We start from the raw sequence: 19,106 nt of genomic DNA on the forward strand, positions 1-19,106 counted from the left end.
TCAGTCCGAGTGGAGAGAGCTCACTCCGAGAGGAGAGAGCTCAGTCCGAGTGGAGAGCTCAGTCCGGGTGGAGAGAGCTCAGTCCGAGAGGAGATAGCAGCTCAGTCCGAGTGGAGAGAGCTCAGTCCGAGTGGAGAGAGCTCAGTCCGAGTGGAGAGAGCTCAGTCCGAGAGGAGAGAGCTCAGTCCGAGTGGAGAGAGCTGAGTCCGAGAGGAGAGCTCAGTCCAAGTGGAGAGCTCACTCCGAGAGGAGAGCTCAGTCCGAGTGGAGAGCTCAGTCCTAGTCGAGAGCTCAGTCCGAGTGGAGAGCTCAGTCCGAGTGGAGAGAGCTCAGTCCGAGAGGTGAGAGAGTCTGAGTGGAGAGAGCTCAGTCCGAGTGGAGAGCTCAGTCCGAGCGGAGAGCGTTCAGTCCGAGTGGAGAGAGCTCAGTCCGAGTGGAGAGAGCTCAGTCCGAGGAGAGAGCTCAGTCCGAGTGGAGAGAGCTCAGTCCGAGTGGAGAGAGCTCAGCCCAAGTGGAGAGAGCTCAGTCCGAGTGGAGAGAGCTCAGTCCGAGCGGAGAGAGCTGAGTCCGAGAGGAGAGCTCAGTCCAAGTGGAGAGCTCAGTCCGAGAGGAGAGCTCAGTCCGAGTGGAGAGCTCAGTCCTAGTCGAGAGCTCAGTCCGAGTGGAGAGCTCAGTCCGAGTGGAGAGAGCTCAGTCCGAGAGGTGAGAGAGTCTGAGTGGAGAGAGCTCAGTCCGAGTGGAGAGCTCAGTCCGAGCGGAGAGCGTTCAGTCCGAGTGGAGAGAGCTCACTCCGAGAGGAGAGAGCTCAGTCCGAGTGGAGAGCTCAGTCCGGGTGGAGAGAGCTCAGTCCGAGAGGAGAGAGCAGCTCAGTCCGAGTGGAGAGAGCTCAGTCCGAGTGGAGAGAGCTCAGTCCGAGTGGAGAGAGCTCAGTCCGAGAGGAGAGAGCTCAGTCCGAGTGGAGAGAGCTGAGTCCGAGAGGAGAGCTCAGTCCAAGTGGAGAGCTCACTCCGAGAGGAGAGCTCAGTCCGAGTGGAGAGCTCAGTCCTAGTCGAGAGCTCAGTCCGAGTGGAGAGCTCAGTCCGAGTGGAGAGAGCTCAGTCCGAGAGGTGAGAGAGTCTGAGTGGAGAGAGCTCAGTCCGAGTGGAGAGCTCAGTCCGAGCGGAGAGCGTTCAGTCCGAGTGGAGAGAGCTCAGTCCGAGTGGAGAGAGCTCACTCCGAGAGGAGAGAGCTCAGTCCGAGTGGAGAGCTCAGTACGGGTGGAGAGAGCTCAGTCCGAGAGGAGAGAGCAGCTCAGTCCGAGTGGAGAGAGCTCAGTCCGAGTGGCGAGAGCTCAGTCCGAGAGGAGAGAGCAGCTCAGTCTGAGTGGAGAGAGCTCAGTCCGAGTGGAGAGAGCTCAGTCCGAGGAGAGAGCTCAGTCCGAGTGGAGAGAGATCAGTCCGAGTGGAGATAGCTCAGCCCGAGTGGAGGGAGCTCAGTCCGAGTGGAGAGAGCTCAGTCCGAGTGGAGAGAGCTGAGTCCGAGAGGAGAGCTCAGTCCAAGTGGAGAGCTCAGTCCGAGAGGAGAGCTCAGTCCGAGTGGAGAGCTCAGTCCTAGTCGAGAGCTCAGTCCGAGTGGAGAGCTCAGTCCGAGTGGAGAGAGCTCAGTCCGAGAGGTGAGAGAGTCTGAGTGGAGAGAGCTCAGTCCGAGTGGAGAGCTCAGTCCGAGCGGAGAGCGTTCAGTCCGAGTGGAGAGAGCTCAGTCCGAGGGGAGAGAGCTCAGTCCGAGTGGAGAGAGCTCAGTCTGGGTGGAGAGAGCTCAGTCCGAGTGGAGAGAGAGTCCGAGTGGAGAGAGCTCAGTCCGAGTGGAGAGAGGTCAGTCCGAGAGGAGAGCTCAGTCCGAGTGGAGAGAGCTCAGTCCGAGAGGAGAGAGCTCAGTCCGAGTGGAGAGAGCTCAGTCCGAGTGGAGAGCTCAGTCCGAGTGGAGAGCTCAGTTCGAGTGGAGAGAGCTCAGTCCGAGTGGAGAGAGCTCAGTCCGTGAGGTCAGAGAGTCCGAGTGGAGAGAGCTGAGTCCGAGTGGAGAGAGCTCAGTCCGAGAGGAGAGAGCTCAGTCCGAGTGGAGAGAGCTGAGTCCGAGTGGAGAGAGCTCAGTCTGAGTGGAGAGAGCTCAGACCGAGTGGAGAGCTCAGTCTGAGTGGAGAGAGCTCAGTCCGAGTGGAGAGAGCTCAGTCCGACAGGAGAGAGAGTCCGAGTGGAGAGAGCTCAGTCCGAGTGGAGAGAGCTCAGTCCGAGTGGAGAGAGCTCAGTCCGAGTGGAGAGAGCAGCTCAGTCCGAGTGGAGAGAGCTCAGTCCGAGTGGAGAGAGCACAGTCCGAGAGAGGAGAGAGTCCGAGTGGAGAGAGCTCGGTCCGAGTGGAGAGAGCTCAGTCCGAGTGGAGAGAGCTCAGTCCGAGAGGAGAGAGAGTCCGAGTGGAGAGAGCTCAGTCCGAGTGGAGCGAGCTCAGTCCGAGTGGAGAGAGCACAGTCCGAGAGGAGAGCTCAGTCCAAGTGGAGAGCTCAGTCCGAGAGGAGAGCTCAGTCCGAGTGGAGAGCTCAGTCCTAGTCGAGAGCTCAGTCCGAGTGGAGAGCTCAGTCCGAGTGGAGAGAGCTCAGTCCGAGAGGTGAGAGAGTCTGAGTGGAGAGAGCTCAGTCCGAGTGGAGAGCTCAGTCCGAGCGGAGAGCGTTCAGTCCGAGTGGAGAGAGCTCAGTCCGAGGGGAGAGAGCTCAGTCCGAGTGGAGAGAGCTCAGTCTGGGTGGAGAGAGCTCAGTCCGAGTGGAGAGAGAGTCCGAGTGGAGAGAGCTCAGTCCGAGTGGAGAGAGGTCAGTCCGAGAGGAGAGCTCAGTCCGAGTGGAGAGAGCTCAGTCCGAGAGGAGAGAGCTCAGTCCGAGTGGAGAGAGCTCAGTCCGAGTGGAGAGCTCAGTCCGAGTGGAGAGCTCAGTTCGGTGTGGAGAGAGCTCAGTCCGAGTGGAGAGAGCTCAGTCCGTGAGGTCAGAGAGTCCGAGTGGAGAGAGCTGAGTCCGAGTGGAGAGAGCTCAGTCCGAGAGGAGAGAGCTCAGTCCGAGTGGAGAGAGCTGAGTCCGAGTGGAGAGAGCTCAGTCTGAGTGGAGAGAGCTCAGACCGAGTGGAGAGCTCAGTCTGAGTGGAGAGAGCTCAGTCCGAGTGGAGAGAGCTCAGTCCGACAGGAGAGAGAGTCCGAGTGGAGAGAGCTCAGTCCGAGTGGAGAGAGCTCAGTCCGAGTGGAGAGAGCTCAGTCCGAGTGGAGAGAGCAGCTCAGTCCGAGTGGAGAGAGCTCAGTCCGAGTGGAGAGAGCACAGTCCGAGAGAGGAGAGAGTCCGAGTGGAGAGAGCTCGGTCCGAGTGGAGAGAGCTCAGTCCGAGTGGAGAGAGCTCAGTCCGAGAGGAGAGAGAGTCCGAGTGGAGAGAGCTCAGTCCGAGTGGAGCGAGCTCAGTCCGAGTGGAGAGAGCACAGTCCGAGAGGAGAGAGAGTCCGAGTGGAGAGAGCTCAGTCCGAGTGGAGAGAGCACAGTCCGAGAGGAGAGAGAGTCCGAGTGGAGAGAGCTCGGTCCGAGTGAAGAGAGCTCAGTCCGAGTGGAGAGAGCTGAGTCCGAGAGGAGGGAGAGTCCGAGTGGAGAGAGGTCAGTCCGATTGGAGAGAGCTCAGTCCGAGTGGAGAGCTCAGTCCGAGTGGAGAGAGCTCAGTCCAAGTGGGGAGAGCTCAGTCCGAGTGGAGAGAGCTCAGTCCGAGTGGAGCGAGAGTCCGAGTGGAGAGAGCTCAGTCCGAGTGGAGAGAGCTCAGACCGAGTGGAGAGAGCTCAGTCCGAGTGGAGAGAGCTCAGTCCGAGTGATGAGAGCTCAGACGGAGTGGAGAGCTCAGTCCGAGTGGAGAGAGCTCAGTCCGAGTGGAGAGAGCTGAGTCCGAGTGGAGAGAGCTCAGACCGAGTGGAGAGAGCTCAGTCCGAGTGGAGAGAGCTCAGTCCGAGTGATGAGAGCTCAGTCCGAGTGGAGAGCTCAGTCCGAGTGGAGAGAGCTGAGTCCGAGTGGAGAGAGCTCAGTCCGAGTGGAGAGCTCAGTCCGAGTGGAGAGAGCTCAGTCCGAGTGGAGAGAGCTCAGTCCGAGAGGAGAGCTCAGTCCGAGTGGAGAGCTCAGTCCGAGAGGTGAGAGAGTCTGAGTGGAGAGAGCTCAGTCCGAGTGGAGAGAGCTCAGTCCGAGAGGTGAGAGAGTCTGAGTGGAGAGAGCTCAGTCCAAGCGGAGAGCGTTCAGTTCCAGTGGAGAGAGCTCAGTCCGTGGGGAGCGAGCTCAGTCCGAGTGGGGAGAGCTCAGTCCGGGTGGAGAGAGCTCAGTCCGAGTGGAGAGAGAGTCCGAGTGGAGAGAGCTCAGTCCGAGTGGAGAGACCTCAGTCCGAGTGGAGAGAGCTCAGTCCGTGAGCTGAGAGCGTCCGAGTGGAGAGAGCTGAGTCCGAGTGGAGAGAGCTCAGTCCGAGATGTGAGAGCTGAGTCCGAGTGGATAGAGCTGAGTCCGAGTGGAGAGAGCTCAGTCTGAGTGGAGAGAGCTCAGTCCGAGTGGAGAGCTCAGTCCGAGTGGAGAGAGCTCAGTCCGAGTGGAGAGAGCTCAGTCCGAGTGGAGCGAGAGTCCGAGTGGAGAGAGCTCAGTCCGAGTGGAGAGAGCTCAGTCCGAGTGGAGAGAGCTCAGTCCGAGAGAGGAGAGAGTCCGAGTGGAGAGAGCTCAGACCGAGTGGAGAGAGCTCAGTCCGAGTGGAGAGTGCTCAGTCCGGGTGGAGAGAGCTCAGTCCGAGAGGAGAGAGCTCAGTCCGAGTGGAGAGAGCTCAGTCCGAGTGGAGAGCTCAGTCCGAGTGGAGAGCTCACTCCGAGAGGAGAGAGAGTCCGAGAGGAGAGAGCAGCTCAGTCCGAGTGCAGAGGGCTCAGTCCGAGTGGAGAGAGCTGAGTCCGAGAGGAGAGAGCTCAGTCCGAGTGGAGAGCTCAGTCCGGGTGGAGAGAGCTCAATCCGAGTGGAGAGAGCTCAGACCGAGTGGAGAGAGCTCAGTCCGAGTGCAGAGCTCAGTCCGAGTGAAGAGAGCTCAGTCCGAGTGGAGAGAGCTCAGTCCGAGTGGAGAGAGCTCAGACCGAGTGGAGAGAGCTCAGTCCGAGTGGAGAGCTCAGTCCGAGTGAAGAGAGCTCAGTCCGAGTGGAGAGAGCTGAGTCCGAGTGGAGAGAGCTCAGACCGAGTGGAGAGAGCTCAGTCCGAGTGGAGAGCTCAGTCCGAGTGATGAGAGCTCAGTCCGAGTGGAGAGAGCTGAGTCCGAGTGGAGAGAGCTCAGACCGAGTGGAGAGAGCTCAGTCCGAGTGGAGAGAGCTCAGTCCGAGTGATGAGAGCTCAGTCCGAGTGGAGAGCTCAGTCCGAGTGGAGAGAGCTGAGTCCGAGTGGAGAGAGCTGAGTCCGAGTGGAGAGCTCAGTCCGAGTGGAGAGAGCTCAGTCCGAGTGGAGAGAGCTCAGTCCGAGAGGAGAGCTCAGTCCGAGTGGAGAGCTCAGTCCGAGAGGTGAGAGAGTCTGAGTGGAGAGAGCTCAGTCCGAGTGGAGAGTGCTCAGTCCGAGTGGTGAGAGAGTCTGAGTGGAGAGAGCTCAGTCCAAGCGGAGAGCGTTCAGTTCCAGTGGAGAGAGCTCAGTCCGTGGGGAGCGAGCTCAGTCCGAGTGGAGAGAGCTCAGTCCGGGTGGAGAGAGCTCAGTCCGAGTGGAGAGAGAGTCCGAGTGGAGAGAGCTCAGTCCGAGTGGAGAGACCTCAGTCCGAGTGGAGAGAGCTCAGTCCGTGAGCTGAGAGCGTCCGAGTGGAGAGAGCTGAGTCCGAGTGGAGAGAGCTCAGTCCGAGGTGAGAGAGCTCAGTCCGAGGTGAGAGAGCTGAGTCCGAGTGGATAGAGCTGAGTCCAAGTGGAGAGAGCTCAGTCTGAGTGGAGAGAGCTCAGTCCGAGTGGAGAGCTCAGTCCGAGTGGAGAGAGCTCAGTCCGAGTGGAGAGAGCTCAGTCCGAGTGGAGCGAGAGTCCGAGTGGAGAGAGCTCAGTCCGAGTGGAGAGAGCTCAGTCCGAGTGGAGAGAGCTCAGTCCGAGAGAGGAGAGAGTCCGAGTGGAGAGAGCTCAGACCGAGTGGAGAGAGCTCAGACCGAGTGGAGAGTGCTCAGTCCGAGTGGAGAGAGCTCAGTCCGAGTGGAGAGCTCAGTCCGAGTGGAGAGCTCAGTCCGAGTGGAGAGCTCAGTCCGAGTGGAGAGCTCAGTCCGAGTGATGAGAGCTCAGTCCGAGTGGAGAGCTCAGTCCGAGTGGAGAGAGCTCAGTCCGAGTGGAGAGAGCTGAGTCCGAGTGGAGAGAGCTCAGACCGAGTGGAGAGAGCTCAGTCCGAGTGGAGAGAGCTCAGTCCGAGTGATGAGAGCTCAGTCCGAGTGGAGAGCTGAGTCCGAGTGGAGAGAGCTGAGTCCGAGTGGAGAGAGCTGAGTCCGAGTGGAGAGAGCTGAGTCCGAGTGGAGAGCTCAGTCCGAGTGGAGAGAGCTCAGTCCGAGTGGAGAGAGCTCAGTCCGAGAGGAGAGCTCAGTCCGAGAGGAGAGCTCAGTCCGAGAGGTGAGAGAGTCTGAGTGGAGAGAGCTCAGTCCGAGTGGAGAGTGCTCAGTCCGAGTGGTGAGAGAGTCTGAGTGGAGAGAGCTCAGTCCAAGCGGAGAGCGTTCAGTTCCAGTGGAGAGAGCTCAGTCCGTGGGGAGCGAGCTCAGTCCGAGTGGAGAGAGCTCAGTCCGGGTGGAGAGAGCTCAGTCCGAGTGGAGAGAGAGTCCGAGTGGAGAGAGCTCAGTCCGAGTGGAGAGACCTCAGTCCGAGTGGAGAGAGCTCAGTCCGTGAGCTGAGAGCGTCCGAGTGGAGAGAGCTGAGTCCGAGTGGAGAGAGCTCAGTCCGAGATGAGAGAGCTGAGTCCGAGTGGATAGAGCTGAGTCCAAGTGGAGAGAGCTCAGTCTGAGTGGAGAGAGCTCAGTCCGAGTGGAGAGCTCAGTCCGAGTGGAGAGAGCTCAGTCCGAGTGGAGAGAGCTCAGTCCGAGTGGAGCGAGAGTCCGAGTGGAGAGAGCTCAGTCCGAGTGGAGAGAGCTCAGTCCGAGTGGAGAGAGCTCAGTCCGAGAGAGGAGAGAGTCCGAGTGGAGAGAGCTCAGACCGAGTGGAGAGAGCTCAGTCCGAGTGGAGAGTGCTCAGTCCGGGTGGAGAGAGCTCAGTCCGAGTGGAGAGAGCTCAGTCCGAGTGGAGAGCTCAGTCCGAGTGGAGAGAGCTCAGTCCGAGTGGAGAGTGCTCAGTCCGAGTGGAGAGAGCTCAGTCCGAGAGGAGAGAGCTCAGTCCGAGTGGTGAGAGCTCAGTCCGAGTGCAGAGCTCAGTCCGAGTGGAGAGCTCACTCCGAGAGGAGAGAGAGTCCGAGAGGAGAGAGCAGCTCAGTCCGAGTGCAGAGGGCTCAGTCCGAGTGGAGAGAGCTGAGTCCGAGAGGAGAGAGCTCAGTCCGAGTGGAGAGCTCAGTCCGGGTGCAGAGAGCTCAATCCGAGAGGAGAGTGAGTCCAAGTGGAGAGAGCTCAGTCCGAGGAGAGAGAGCTCAGTCCGAGTGGAGAGAGCTCAGTCCGAGAGGAGAGAGCTCAGTTTGAGTGGAGAGAGCTGAGTCCGAGTGGATAGAGCTGAGTCCAAGTGGAGAGAGCTCAGTCTGAGTGGAGAGAGCTCAGTCCGAGTGGAGAGCTTAGTCCGAGTGGAGAGAGCTCAGTCCGAGTGGAGAGAGCTCAGTCCGAGTGGAGCGAGAGTCCGAGTGGAGAGAGCTCAGTCCGAGTGGAGAGAGCTCAGTCCGAGTGGAGAGAGCTCAGTCCGAGAGAGGAGAGAGTCCGAGTGGAGAGAGCTCAGTCCGAGTGGAGAGTGCTCAGTCCGGGTGGAGAGAGCTCAGTGCGAGTGGAGAGAGCTCAGTCCGAGTGGAGAGCTCAGTCCGAGTGGAGAGAGCTCAGTCCGAGTGGAGAGTGCTCAGTCCGAGTGGAGAGAGCTCAGTCCGAGAGGAGAGAGCTCAGTCCGAGTGGAGAGAGCTCAGTCCGAGTGGAGAGCTCAGTCCGAGTGGAGAGCTCACTCCGAGAGGAGAGAGAGTCCGAGAGGAGAGAGCAGCTCAGTCCGAGTGCAGAGGGCTCAGTCCGAGTGGAGAGAGCTGAGTCCGAGAGGAGAGAGCTCAGTCCGAGTGGAGAGCTCAGTCCGGGTGCAGAGAGCTCAATCCGAGAGGAGAGTGAGTCCAAGTGGAGAGAGCTCAGTCCGAGGAGAGAGAGCTCAGTCCGAGTGGAGAGAGCTGAGTCCGAGAGGAGAGAGCTCAGTTTGAGTGGAGAGAGCTGAGTCCGAGTGGAGAGAGCTGAGTCCGAGTGGAGAGCTCAGTCCGAGTGGAGAGAGCTCAGTCCGAGTGGAGAGAGCTCAGTCCGAGAGGAGAGCTCAGTCCGAGTGGAGAGCTCAGTCCGAGAGGTGAGAGAGTCTGAGTGGAGAGAGCTCAGTCCGAGTGGAGAGTGCTCAGTCCGAGTGGTGAGAGAGTCTGAGTGGAGAGAGCTCAGTCCAAGCGGAGAGCGTTCAGTTCCAGTGGAGAGAGCTCAGTCCGTGGGGAGCGAGCTCAGTCCGAGTGGAGAGAGCTCAGTCCGGGTGGAGAGAGCTCAGTCCGAGTGGAGAGAGAGTCCGAGTGGAGAGAGCTCAGTCCGAGTGGAGAGACCTCAGTCCGAGTGGAGAGAGCTCAGTCCGTGAGCTGAGAGCGTCCGAGTGGAGAGAGCTGAGTCCGAGTGGAGAGAGCTCAGTCCGAGGTGAGAGAGCTCAGTCCGAGGTGAGAGAGCTGAGTCCGAGTGGATAGAGCTGAGTCCAAGTGGAGAGAGCTCAGTCTGAGTGGAGAGAGCTCAGTCCGAGTGGAGAGCTCAGTCCGAGTGGAGAGAGCTCAGTCCGAGTGGAGAGAGCTCAGTCCGAGTGGAGCGAGAGTCCGAGTGGAGAGAGCTCAGTCCGAGTGGAGAGAGCTCAGTCCGAGTGGAGAGAGCTCAGTCCGAGAGAGGAGAGAGTCCGAGTGGAGAGAGCTCAGACCGAGTGGAGAGAGCTCAGACCGAGTGGAGAGTGCTCAGTCCGAGTGGAGAGAGCTCAGTCCGAGTGGAGAGCTCAGTCCGAGTGGAGAGCTCAGTCCGAGTGGAGAGCTCAGTCCGAGTGGAGAGCTCAGTCCGAGTGATGAGAGCTCAGTCCGAGTGGAGAGCTCAGTCCGAGTGGAGAGAGCTCAGTCCGAGTGGAGAGAGCTGAGTCCGAGTGGAGAGAGCTCAGACCGAGTGGAGAGAGCTCAGTCCGAGTGGAGAGAGCTCAGTCCGAGTGATGAGAGCTCAGTCCGAGTGGAGAGCTGAGTCCGAGTGGAGAGAGCTGAGTCCGAGTGGAGAGAGCTGAGTCCGAGTGGAGAGAGCTGAGTCCGAGTGGAGAGCTCAGTCCGAGTGGAGAGAGCTCAGTCCGAGTGGAGAGAGCTCAGTCCGAGAGGAGAGCTCAGTCCGAGAGGAGAGCTCAGTCCGAGAGGTGAGAGAGTCTGAGTGGAGAGAGCTCAGTCCGAGTGGAGAGTGCTCAGTCCGAGTGGTGAGAGAGTCTGAGTGGAGAGAGCTCAGTCCAAGCGGAGAGCGTTCAGTTCCAGTGGAGAGAGCTCAGTCCGTGGGGAGCGAGCTCAGTCCGAGTGGAGAGAGCTCAGTCCGGGTGGAGAGAGCTCAGTCCGAGTGGAGAGAGAGTCCGAGTGGAGAGAGCTCAGTCCGAGTGGAGAGACCTCAGTCCGAGTGGAGAGAGCTCAGTCCGTGAGCTGAGAGCGTCCGAGTGGAGAGAGCTGAGTCCGAGTGGAGAGAGCTCAGTCCGAGATGAGAGAGCTGAGTCCGAGTGGATAGAGCTGAGTCCAAGTGGAGAGAGCTCAGTCTGAGTGGAGAGAGCTCAGTCCGAGTGGAGAGCTCAGTCCGAGTGGAGAGAGCTCAGTCCGAGTGGAGAGAGCTCAGTCCGAGTGGAGCGAGAGTCCGAGTGGAGAGAGCTCAGTCCGAGTGGAGAGAGCTCAGTCCGAGTGGAGAGAGCTCAGTCCGAGAGAGGAGAGAGTCCGAGTGGAGAGAGCTCAGACCGAGTGGAGAGAGCTCAGTCCGAGTGGAGAGTGCTCAGTCCGGGTGGAGAGAGCTCAGTCCGAGTGGAGAGAGCTCAGTCCGAGTGGAGAGCTCAGTCCGAGTGGAGAGAGCTCAGTCCGAGTGGAGAGTGCTCAGTCCGAGTGGAGAGAGCTCAGTCCGAGAGGAGAGAGCTCAGTCCGAGTGGTGAGAGCTCAGTCCGAGTGCAGAGCTCAGTCCGAGTGGAGAGCTCACTCCGAGAGGAGAGAGAGTCCGAGAGGAGAGAGCAGCTCAGTCCGAGTGCAGAGGGCTCAGTCCGAGTGGAGAGAGCTGAGTCCGAGAGGAGAGAGCTCAGTCCGAGTGGAGAGCTCAGTCCGGGTGCAGAGAGCTCAATCCGAGAGGAGAGTGAGTCCAAGTGGAGAGAGCTCAGTCCGAGGAGAGAGAGCTCAGTCCGAGTGGAGAGAGCTCAGTCCGAGAGGAGAGAGCTCAGTTTGAGTGGAGAGAGCTGAGTCCGAGTGGATAGAGCTGAGTCCAAGTGGAGAGAGCTCAGTCTGAGTGGAGAGAGCTCAGTCCGAGTGGAGAGCTTAGTCCGAGTGGAGAGAGCTCAGTCCGAGTGGAGAGAGCTCAGTCCGAGTGGAGCGAGAGTCCGAGTGGAGAGAGCTCAGTCCGAGTGGAGAGAGCTCAGTCCGAGTGGAGAGAGCTCAGTCCGAGAGAGGAGAGAGTCCGAGTGGAGAGAGCTCAGTCCGAGTGGAGAGTGCTCAGTCCGGGTGGAGAGAGCTCAGTGCGAGTGGAGAGAGCTCAGTCCGAGTGGAGAGCTCAGTCCGAGTGGAGAGAGCTCAGTCCGAGTGGAGAGTGCTCAGTCCGAGTGGAGAGAGCTCAGTCCGAGAGGAGAGAGCTCAGTCCGAGTGGAGAGAGCTCAGTCTGAGTGGAGAGCTCAGTCCGAGTGGAGAGCTCACTCCGAGAGGAGAGAGAGTCCGAGAGGAGAGAGCAGCTCAGTCCGAGTGCAGAGGGCTCAGTCCGAGTGGAGAGAGCTGAGTCCGAGAGGAGAGAGCTCAGTCCGAGTGGAGAGCTCAGTCCGGGTGCAGAGAGCTCAATCCGAGAGGAGAGTGAGTCCAAGTGGAGAGAGCTCAGTCCGAGGAGAGAGAGCTCAGTCCGAGTGGAGAGAGCTGAGTCCGAGAGGAGAGAGCTCAGTTTGAGTGGAGAGAGCTGAGTCCGAGTGGAGAGAGTTCAGTCCGAGTGGAGAGAGTGTCCGAGTGGAGAGAGCTCAGTCCGAGCGGAGAGAGCTCAGTCCGAGTGGAGAGAGCTCAGTCCGGGTGGAGTGAGCTCAGTCCGAGTGGAGAGAGCTCAGTCCGAGTGGAGAGAGAGTCCGAATGGAGAGAGCTCAGTCCGAGTGGAGAGAGCTCAGTCCGAGATGAGAGAGCTCAGTCCGAGTGGAGAGAGAGTCCGAGTGGAGAGAGCTCAGTCCGAATGGAGAGAGAGTCCGAGTGGAGAGAGCTCAGTCCGAATGGAGAGAGAGTCCGAGTGGGAGAGCTCAGTCCGAGTGCAGAGAGCTCAGTCCGAGTGGAGAGAGCTCAGTCCGAGTGGAGCGAGAGTCCGAGTGGAGAGAGCTCAGTCCGAATGGAGAGAGAGTCCAAGTGGAGAGAGCTCAGTCCGAGTGCAGAGAGCTCAATCCGAGTGGAGAGTGCTCAGTCCGAGTGGAGAGAGCTCAGTCCGAGTGGAGAGAGCTCAGTCCGAGTGCAGAGAGCTCAGTCCGAGTGGAGAGAGCTCAATCCTAGTGGAGCGAGCTGAATCCTAGTGGGGAGAGCTCAGTCCGAGAGGAGAGAGAGTCCGAGATGAGAGAGCTCAGTCCGAGTGGAGAGAGCTCAGTCCGAGTGGAGAGAGCTCAGTCCGAATGGAGAGAGAGTCCGAGTGGAGAGAGCTCAGTCCGAATGGAGAGAGAGTCCGAGAGGAGAGAGCTCAGTCCGAGTGGAGAGAGCTCAGTCCGAGAGGGGAGCTCAGTCCGAGAGGAGGGAGAGTCCGAGTGGAGAGAGGTCAGTCCGAGTGGAGAGAGGTCAGTCCGAGTGGGGAGCTCAGTCCGAGTGGAGAGAGCTCAGTCCAAGTGGAGAGAGCTCAGACCGAGTGGAGAGAGCTCAGTCCGAGTGGAGAGAGAGTCCGAGAGGAGAGAGCTCAGTCCGAGTGGAGAGAGCTCAGTCCGAGAGGAGAGGGCTCAGTCCAAGAGGAGAGAGAGTCCGAGAGGAGAGAGCTCAGTCCGAGTGGATAGAGCTCAGTCCGAGAGGAGTGGGCTCAGTCCAAGAGGAGAGAGAGTCCGAGTGGAGAGAGCACTCGATCTGAGGGAGGGCGAAATCAGTCTGAGAAGAGAGAGCTCAGTGCAAGTGGAGAGAGGTTGGAGCCAACGTAGCAGGAATGCAAAAGTCTTCTTTAGCCCTATAAATAGTGAAAAGGTGGTAAAAGGATGAATGGGGACAATTAGGGACCAAAAGGGGGGATTTACACATGGAGGCAGGGGGCATGGCTGAAGTATTAAAGATATACTTTGGATCTGCCTTTACCAAGGAAGAAGATGCTGCCCTGGCCATGGTGACAGAGGAGATAATTCAGAAGGATTTAAAATTGATAAGGAGGAGGTTGTACAGATTGTCTTACTGACAGCTGATAAGGCACGGGGACCGGATGAGATACATCAAGGATACTGAAGGAAGTGAGAGTAGAAATTGCAGAGATACTGGCAATAATTTGTCAGTTGTCCTTCGACTCGGTGCCAGAGGACTGGAGAGTGGCAAATGTTACATTCTTGTTCAAAAAGGCTGTAAAGATAAACACAGCAATGTTAGGCCAGCCGGTTTAACTCTGAAAGTGAGGAAATTTCAAGAAACAATAATTTGAACAAAACTAATAATCACATGGACAAATGCGGGTTAATTAAGGAAAGCCAACATGGATTTAACAGAAAAATTTGATCCACCAACTTACTGGAGATTTTCAAAGAGGTCGCCGGGAGGGTTGATGAGGGTAATGCTGTTGATGTGGTGTACTTGGGACTTCCAAAAGACATTTGATGAAGTGCCACTCAACAGGCTTGAGAGCAAAGTTATAGCTCATGGGATAAAAAGGAACAGTAGCAACATGGATACAGAATTGGCTGAGTTACAGGAAACAGACACACCAGTGGTTAACGGTTTTTCGGGTTGGAGGAAGGTTTCTGCTGGAGATCCCCAGGGGTCAGTCAGTGTTGGGACCGTTGCTGTTCATGATATATATTCATGACCAAGATGACCTTGGTGTACAGGGGACCATTTCACAGTTTTCAGATGCTACAAAGTTTGGAAGCAGTGTGCAGTGTGGGGAGGACAGTGCAGAGTTTCACAGGGGCACGGGCAAGTTAGTGGAATGGCCGACAGGTGGCAGATGAAGCTCAATGTGGAGAAATTTTGACAGGAAGAACATGAAGAGACAATTACAAACAAAGGGTATAATTCTAAAGAGGGTGCATGAGCAGGGGACCTGGGTATAAGCGTGCACAAACCACTGAAGGTGGCAGGATAGGTTGAGAACGTGGTGAATAAAGCAGAGTGTATCCTGGGTTTTATTAATAGGGGCATTAAGTACAAGGGCAGGGAGGTTATCCTGAACTTGTATAAGTTAGTAGTTCAGCATCAGCTAGAGTTTTGTGACCACTACCATCTAGAAGGACAAGAGCAGCAGATACCTGGGAACCCCCCCACCCAGAGGTTCCCCTCCAAATCTCTCACCACTCCAACTTGGAAATATATCGCCGTTCCTTCACTGCCACTGGGGCAAAATCCTGGAACTCCCTCCCTAACAGCACTGTGGGTGTGTCTACTGCAGCGGTTCAAGAGGCAACTCACCATCACCTTCTGAAGGGCAACTAGGGATGGGCCATAAAATTGCTGGTGGCCTAACCAGAGGCAACCGTATCCCGTAAATGAATTACAAAACAAGTTCTCAATGCTGCCTTTTCGGAAGGATGTGGAGGCATCGGAGAGAGTGAAGAAAAGATTCATGAGAAAGGTTCCAGGGATGAGACACTTTGTGAAGGTGTTGAGGTTGGGACTGTTTTCCTTGGAGAAGAGAGAGCTGAGAGGAGATTTGATAGAGGATTTTTAAAATCATGAGGGAGGGCCCTGGACAGAGTAGAAAGGGAGAAACTGCTCCCATTGGTAGAAGGATAAGGTTATCGATAAAAGAAGCAAAAGCGACGCGAGAAAAACCTTTTTCACACAGCGAGTAGTTAGGGTTTAGAATGTGCTGCCCGAGAGTGAGGTGGAGGCAGATTCCGTTGAAGCATTCAAAAGGGAATGAGATTGTTATCTGAAAAGGAAGAACGTGCCGGGTTACGGGGGGAAGACGGGAGAATGGTGGGGATGTGAATTGTTCATTGGGGTAGCAGGTGCAGACATGATGGGCTGACTGGCCTCTTTGTGAACCTTAATAATTCTGTGATATTCAGGCCTGTTCAAAGGGAATTGAAATGAAAGCACTTGACATTCTGAATGATGTAGCAGTCACCTACCTCATACAATTGTAGCTGTAGCAAATTTACTGATATTGCATTGCGCGCCAGGAATGAGCCATCACAATGAAACAGGGCAATCTGGTTGACTAACGGCAGTGTTGATTTTGTGCCATAGCTGTCCCGGTAATCGACTCCATATTAACCCTTAACAGGCAGAGTTTCACCTACCTAATCAGATTTCCTTTTGCCTTATAATAACACCTCAGTCATAAAACTCAGTATTGAAGGTATTAGGAAAACAATTTCACCTAATAGTAATAACCTTTATTAGTGTCACAAGTAGGCTTACATTAACACTGCAATGAAGTACTGTGAAAAGCCCCTAGTGTCCACACTCTGGTGCCTGTTCGGAGGACCCAGAAAAAACCCACGCAGACATGGGGAGAACGTGCAGATTCCGCCCAGGCAGTGACCCAAGCCGGGAATCGAATCTGGGAACCTGGCGCTGTGAAGCAACAGTGCTAAGCACTGTGGTACCGTGCCGCCCATACCTTACCTTAACAAAGACAAAGAAAATTTATGTTTGCAAACTATTAATAAACATTTTAGAAGTAGGAGGGCAAATAGAAAACTGAACCATCAAAAAGCCTTTGAATGAGCTCCTTTACACATAGACGCTCCCTCCTTCCCATGGCAGCTCATTACGCATCCATTGTCAGGTTTTTTTTTAAAGCTTTGATTTTTTTTCCAATGAAGGGGCAATTTAGCGCGGCCAATCCACCTGCCCTGCACACCTTTGGGTTGTGGGGGTGAGACCTACGCAGACACGGGGTGAAGGTGCAACTCCACACGGAGAGTGGATCGTCAGCTGAACTAAAACGGAAAGCAATTGGGAAAAAGAACTAACTTCAAAACAATTAGGAAGCAAAACCTTTACAACAGAAGGTTTTTTTAAAAAACTGCAGTGCGGTGAAGTGCTGCAAAGGAATCTGTGAACCGATTTTTGAAAAAGAACATAAGTTGCGTTTGAATGTAACTTTACCTTTCGTTATTTAAGGAAACTCGGGGTGGATCCAAGTTGGGATTCTCCATCGATTCCATCTGTGGACATCGCAGGAAATAGTAGAGCGTGTGCAGGGCATCTGGGCACCAGGTGACAGGCTGCTGCCTGCCATGGCGACAGGGACTCATTCCCGGAGACAATGTGTTTGAGCATTGTGGGTGATGCATAGCTCGAGACACCAAATCACCTAAATCAGGAAGACAACAAAAAGAACTGAAACCGAGACATGAGACAATAACCTGAACATAGATGAATGGTATATATTTGAGTCATATGCTTTTTTCTTTTATAGCTGCTGATGGTCCTGGTGTGCATTTCCAATATTTGTGTTTCTAACAGAAAAGTAACTTGGGGTTTTCCTACATTACCCAGCTGAAACGGTTTCCCTCTGCCTGTTTTCAATATTACCTATCCAGTCACAGCTATAGATTCCCCTTCTTTTCCAAGGATTTATTCCTGGGCCCCTTCTTTTTCTCAATGATGTGCTGCGCCTCAGCAACATCGTCCGAAAACATGTCAAGATCCACATGTACACCGCCTGTTACTCACTCTGCCTCACCAGCACCTCCCTCGGTCCCTCCATTGACAATGCCGATACCCTGTACCTATCTACATACCCTGTTCTTTATTCACCAATTCCACCCCTCCTTCTGGCCACTGCCCGAGGCAAATCAGACTCTTCACAGCCTTGGTGACAGGCCCTACGTGATCCCAAATTGAGCATCCAACCCCAGATCCATGATTAAAAGCGGCCTACTTTCACCTTTGGAGTACTGCCAGGTGCAGGGGACTGTTACCATCTTGATAGAGACCGGTAAATTCTCTTTAACGTAGCCAAAATGATCAATCCTAGTTTCTTGCTAAAAGATTAAAGCCACAAGATTCCATGGTTTAAGACAGAAGAATGTTTACTACACAAGAGTCAGCAAAGCAAACACTAAATACCCTATACTCTAACATCTGGAATTAATAGAAGTTAATATTGAATTAACAGGCAAATGGAGGATGAATATAAATTATTAATTGCACCTTAAATGGCAGATACAACTAGGGCAGATCTTGCAACTCGTCTCAGTAGTTCACTCCGATTTTACTGATCATAGTGAATTGCAAAGCCCTTGAATTCTGTCAGCTTCCTGCCTTCACAATTTTGGACAGGATTCTCCCCTAACCGGCGGGGCAGGCCGTACCGGCATCCTCTGCACCTTCAAGGGCTAGGCCGGCGCCGGTGGGGTTGGCGCCCGCCAACCGCCGCCAAAGGGCCTCCGCCGGCCAGCGCGAGTTGGCGCATGTGCGGGAGCGCCAGCGTGTGCTGGCGTCATCCCAGCGCATGCGCAGAGGGTTCTTCGCCGCGCCGGCGATGCCGGACCGTTTTAGGGCCCCCCCCCCTCCCCCGAGGACCCCGCAGGCCGCCCGCAGAGCCAGGTCCCGCCGGTAAGGGCCTTGTTTGATTTACGCCGGCGGGACTGGCCGAAAACGTGCAGCCACTCGGTCTATCGCGGAGCGGAGGATCGCCGGGGGGGGGGGGGGCCACTGCCAACAACCCCCGACCGGCGTGACGCGATTCCCACCCCCACCGAAAAACCGGCAAAACTACACTCCAGAATCTATTCACAGGCATGATCCCAGCTCCCCAGCTGCACTGAGCCAACATTGCTGCTACCCTGAATCGGGTCATGTCAGCTAGTTTTGCACCGCCTACCAGGTCACATCAGATTATGAGGTCCTGGTTTCAGACCGCACAGGAATATTGCCCCTCCATTCACATTCTTCAACCAGGACCCAACTCCAAATTCAGCTCATCCTCCATCCAAAGCCAGGTCTGCCCCATAACACAAATTCTGTCTGAAACAATACAGATTCCCTCATTATATCTTACTCCCAGATCTGACTGTTCCAATGCTCTTCTGGTCTGCCACCCTTCAGAAACTGGAGTTCATCCAAAATCCTGCTGCCTGTAACCAAACTGCCATCAAGTCCCATTGGCCTGTCATATATAGAACATAGAACATAGAACAATACAGCGCAGTACAGGCCCTTCGGCCCACGATGTTGCACCGAAACAAAAGCCATCCAACCTACACTATGCCATTATCATCCATATGTTTATCCAATAAACTTTTAAATGCCCTCAATGTTGGCGAGTTCACTACTGTAGCAGGTAGGGCATTCCACGGCCTCACTACTCTTTGCGTAAAGAACCTACCTCTGACCTCTGTCCTATATCTATTATCCCTCAGTTTAAAGTTATGTCCCCTCATGCCAGCCATATCCATCCGCGGGAGAAGGCTCTCACTGTCCACCCTATCCAACCCCCTGATCATTTTGTATGCCTCAATTAAGTCTCCTCTTAACCTTCTTCTCTCCAACGAAAACAACCTCAAGTCCATCAGCCTTTCCTCGTAAGATTTTCCCTCCATACCAGGCAACATCCTGGTAAATCTCCTCTGCACCCGCTCCAAAGCCTCCACGTCCTTCCTATAATGCGGTGACCAGAACTGTACGCAATACTCCAAATGCGGCCGTACCAGAGTTCTGTACAGCTGCAACATGACCTCCCGACTCCGGAACTCAATCCCTCTACCAATAAAGGCCAACACTCCATAGGCCTTCTTCACAACCCTATCAACCTGGGTGGCAACTTTGAGGGATCTATGTACATGGACACCTAGATCCCTCTGCTCATCCACACTTTCAAGAACTTTACCATTAGCCAAATATTCCGCATTCCTGTTATTCCTTCCAAAGTGAATCACCTCACACTTCTCTACATTAAACTCCATTTGCCACCTCTCGGCCCAGCTCTGCAGCTTATCTATATCCCTCTGTAATCTGCTACATCCTTCCACACTATCGACAACACCACCGACTTTAGTATCGTCTGCAAATTTACTCACCCACCCTTCTGCGCCTTCCTCTAGGTCATTGATAAAATATATCTGAGATCACTAACCACACTGACACCAGCTTCGACAACATCTCAATTTCAAATTGATCGTCCACATATTCAAACCCCTCCAAAGCCTTACCGCTCCTGACTTTGTAACCACACCGTTCTCGAACATGTAACTGCACCCCTAACTACCCCTGGAACCTCACCCCTAACTACCCCTGTAATCTCACCGCTCCCTACCTCTTTAATCACACCGCTCTCTACCTCTTTAGATTTTTAACTTTTTTAATTAACCATGGATGATAGGTCCTCGTCTGGAATTTTTCTTTCTTGTTGGAATATATCTATTGTGTTTTCTGAAATCGCCCCTTAAATGTCTGCCACCACATCTCTATTGACCTATCCCTTAACTTAATTTGCCAGTTTACTTTCGCTAGCTCTGCTATCATGCCCTCATAACTGCCTTAACTTAAGTTTAAAATATCAAACTTGGACCCACTCTTCCCTCCCTCAAACTAAATGTACAATTCATTCATACTATGATCGCTGCGACCTAGGGGTACATTCTTTG

The 19,106-nt window shown here is 55.2% G+C and overlaps 1 protein-coding gene across 2 annotated transcripts in view; it reads right to left on the minus strand.

Moving 5' to 3' along the window:
- Positions 1-19,106, minus strand: part of abtb2b (ankyrin repeat and BTB (POZ) domain containing 2b) — a 389,054-nt gene that overhangs the window by 83,049 nt on the left and 286,899 nt on the right. For both annotated transcript variants that reach the window (XR_011933118.1, XM_072466583.1), the window contains exon 4: positions 15,622-15,829. Coding sequence is in view for 1 of the 2 variants with exons in the window: in XM_072466583.1 (XP_072322684.1) it covers positions 15,622-15,829 (208 nt within the window). In the remaining variant the exon portion in view is untranslated. The remainder of the gene's footprint in view (positions 1-15,621; positions 15,830-19,106) is intronic.

This window comes from Scyliorhinus torazame, chromosome 10 (assembly GCF_047496885.1).
Source record: "Scyliorhinus torazame isolate Kashiwa2021f chromosome 10, sScyTor2.1, whole genome shotgun sequence".
NCBI classification, from domain to species: domain Eukaryota; kingdom Metazoa; phylum Chordata; class Chondrichthyes; order Carcharhiniformes; family Scyliorhinidae; genus Scyliorhinus; species Scyliorhinus torazame.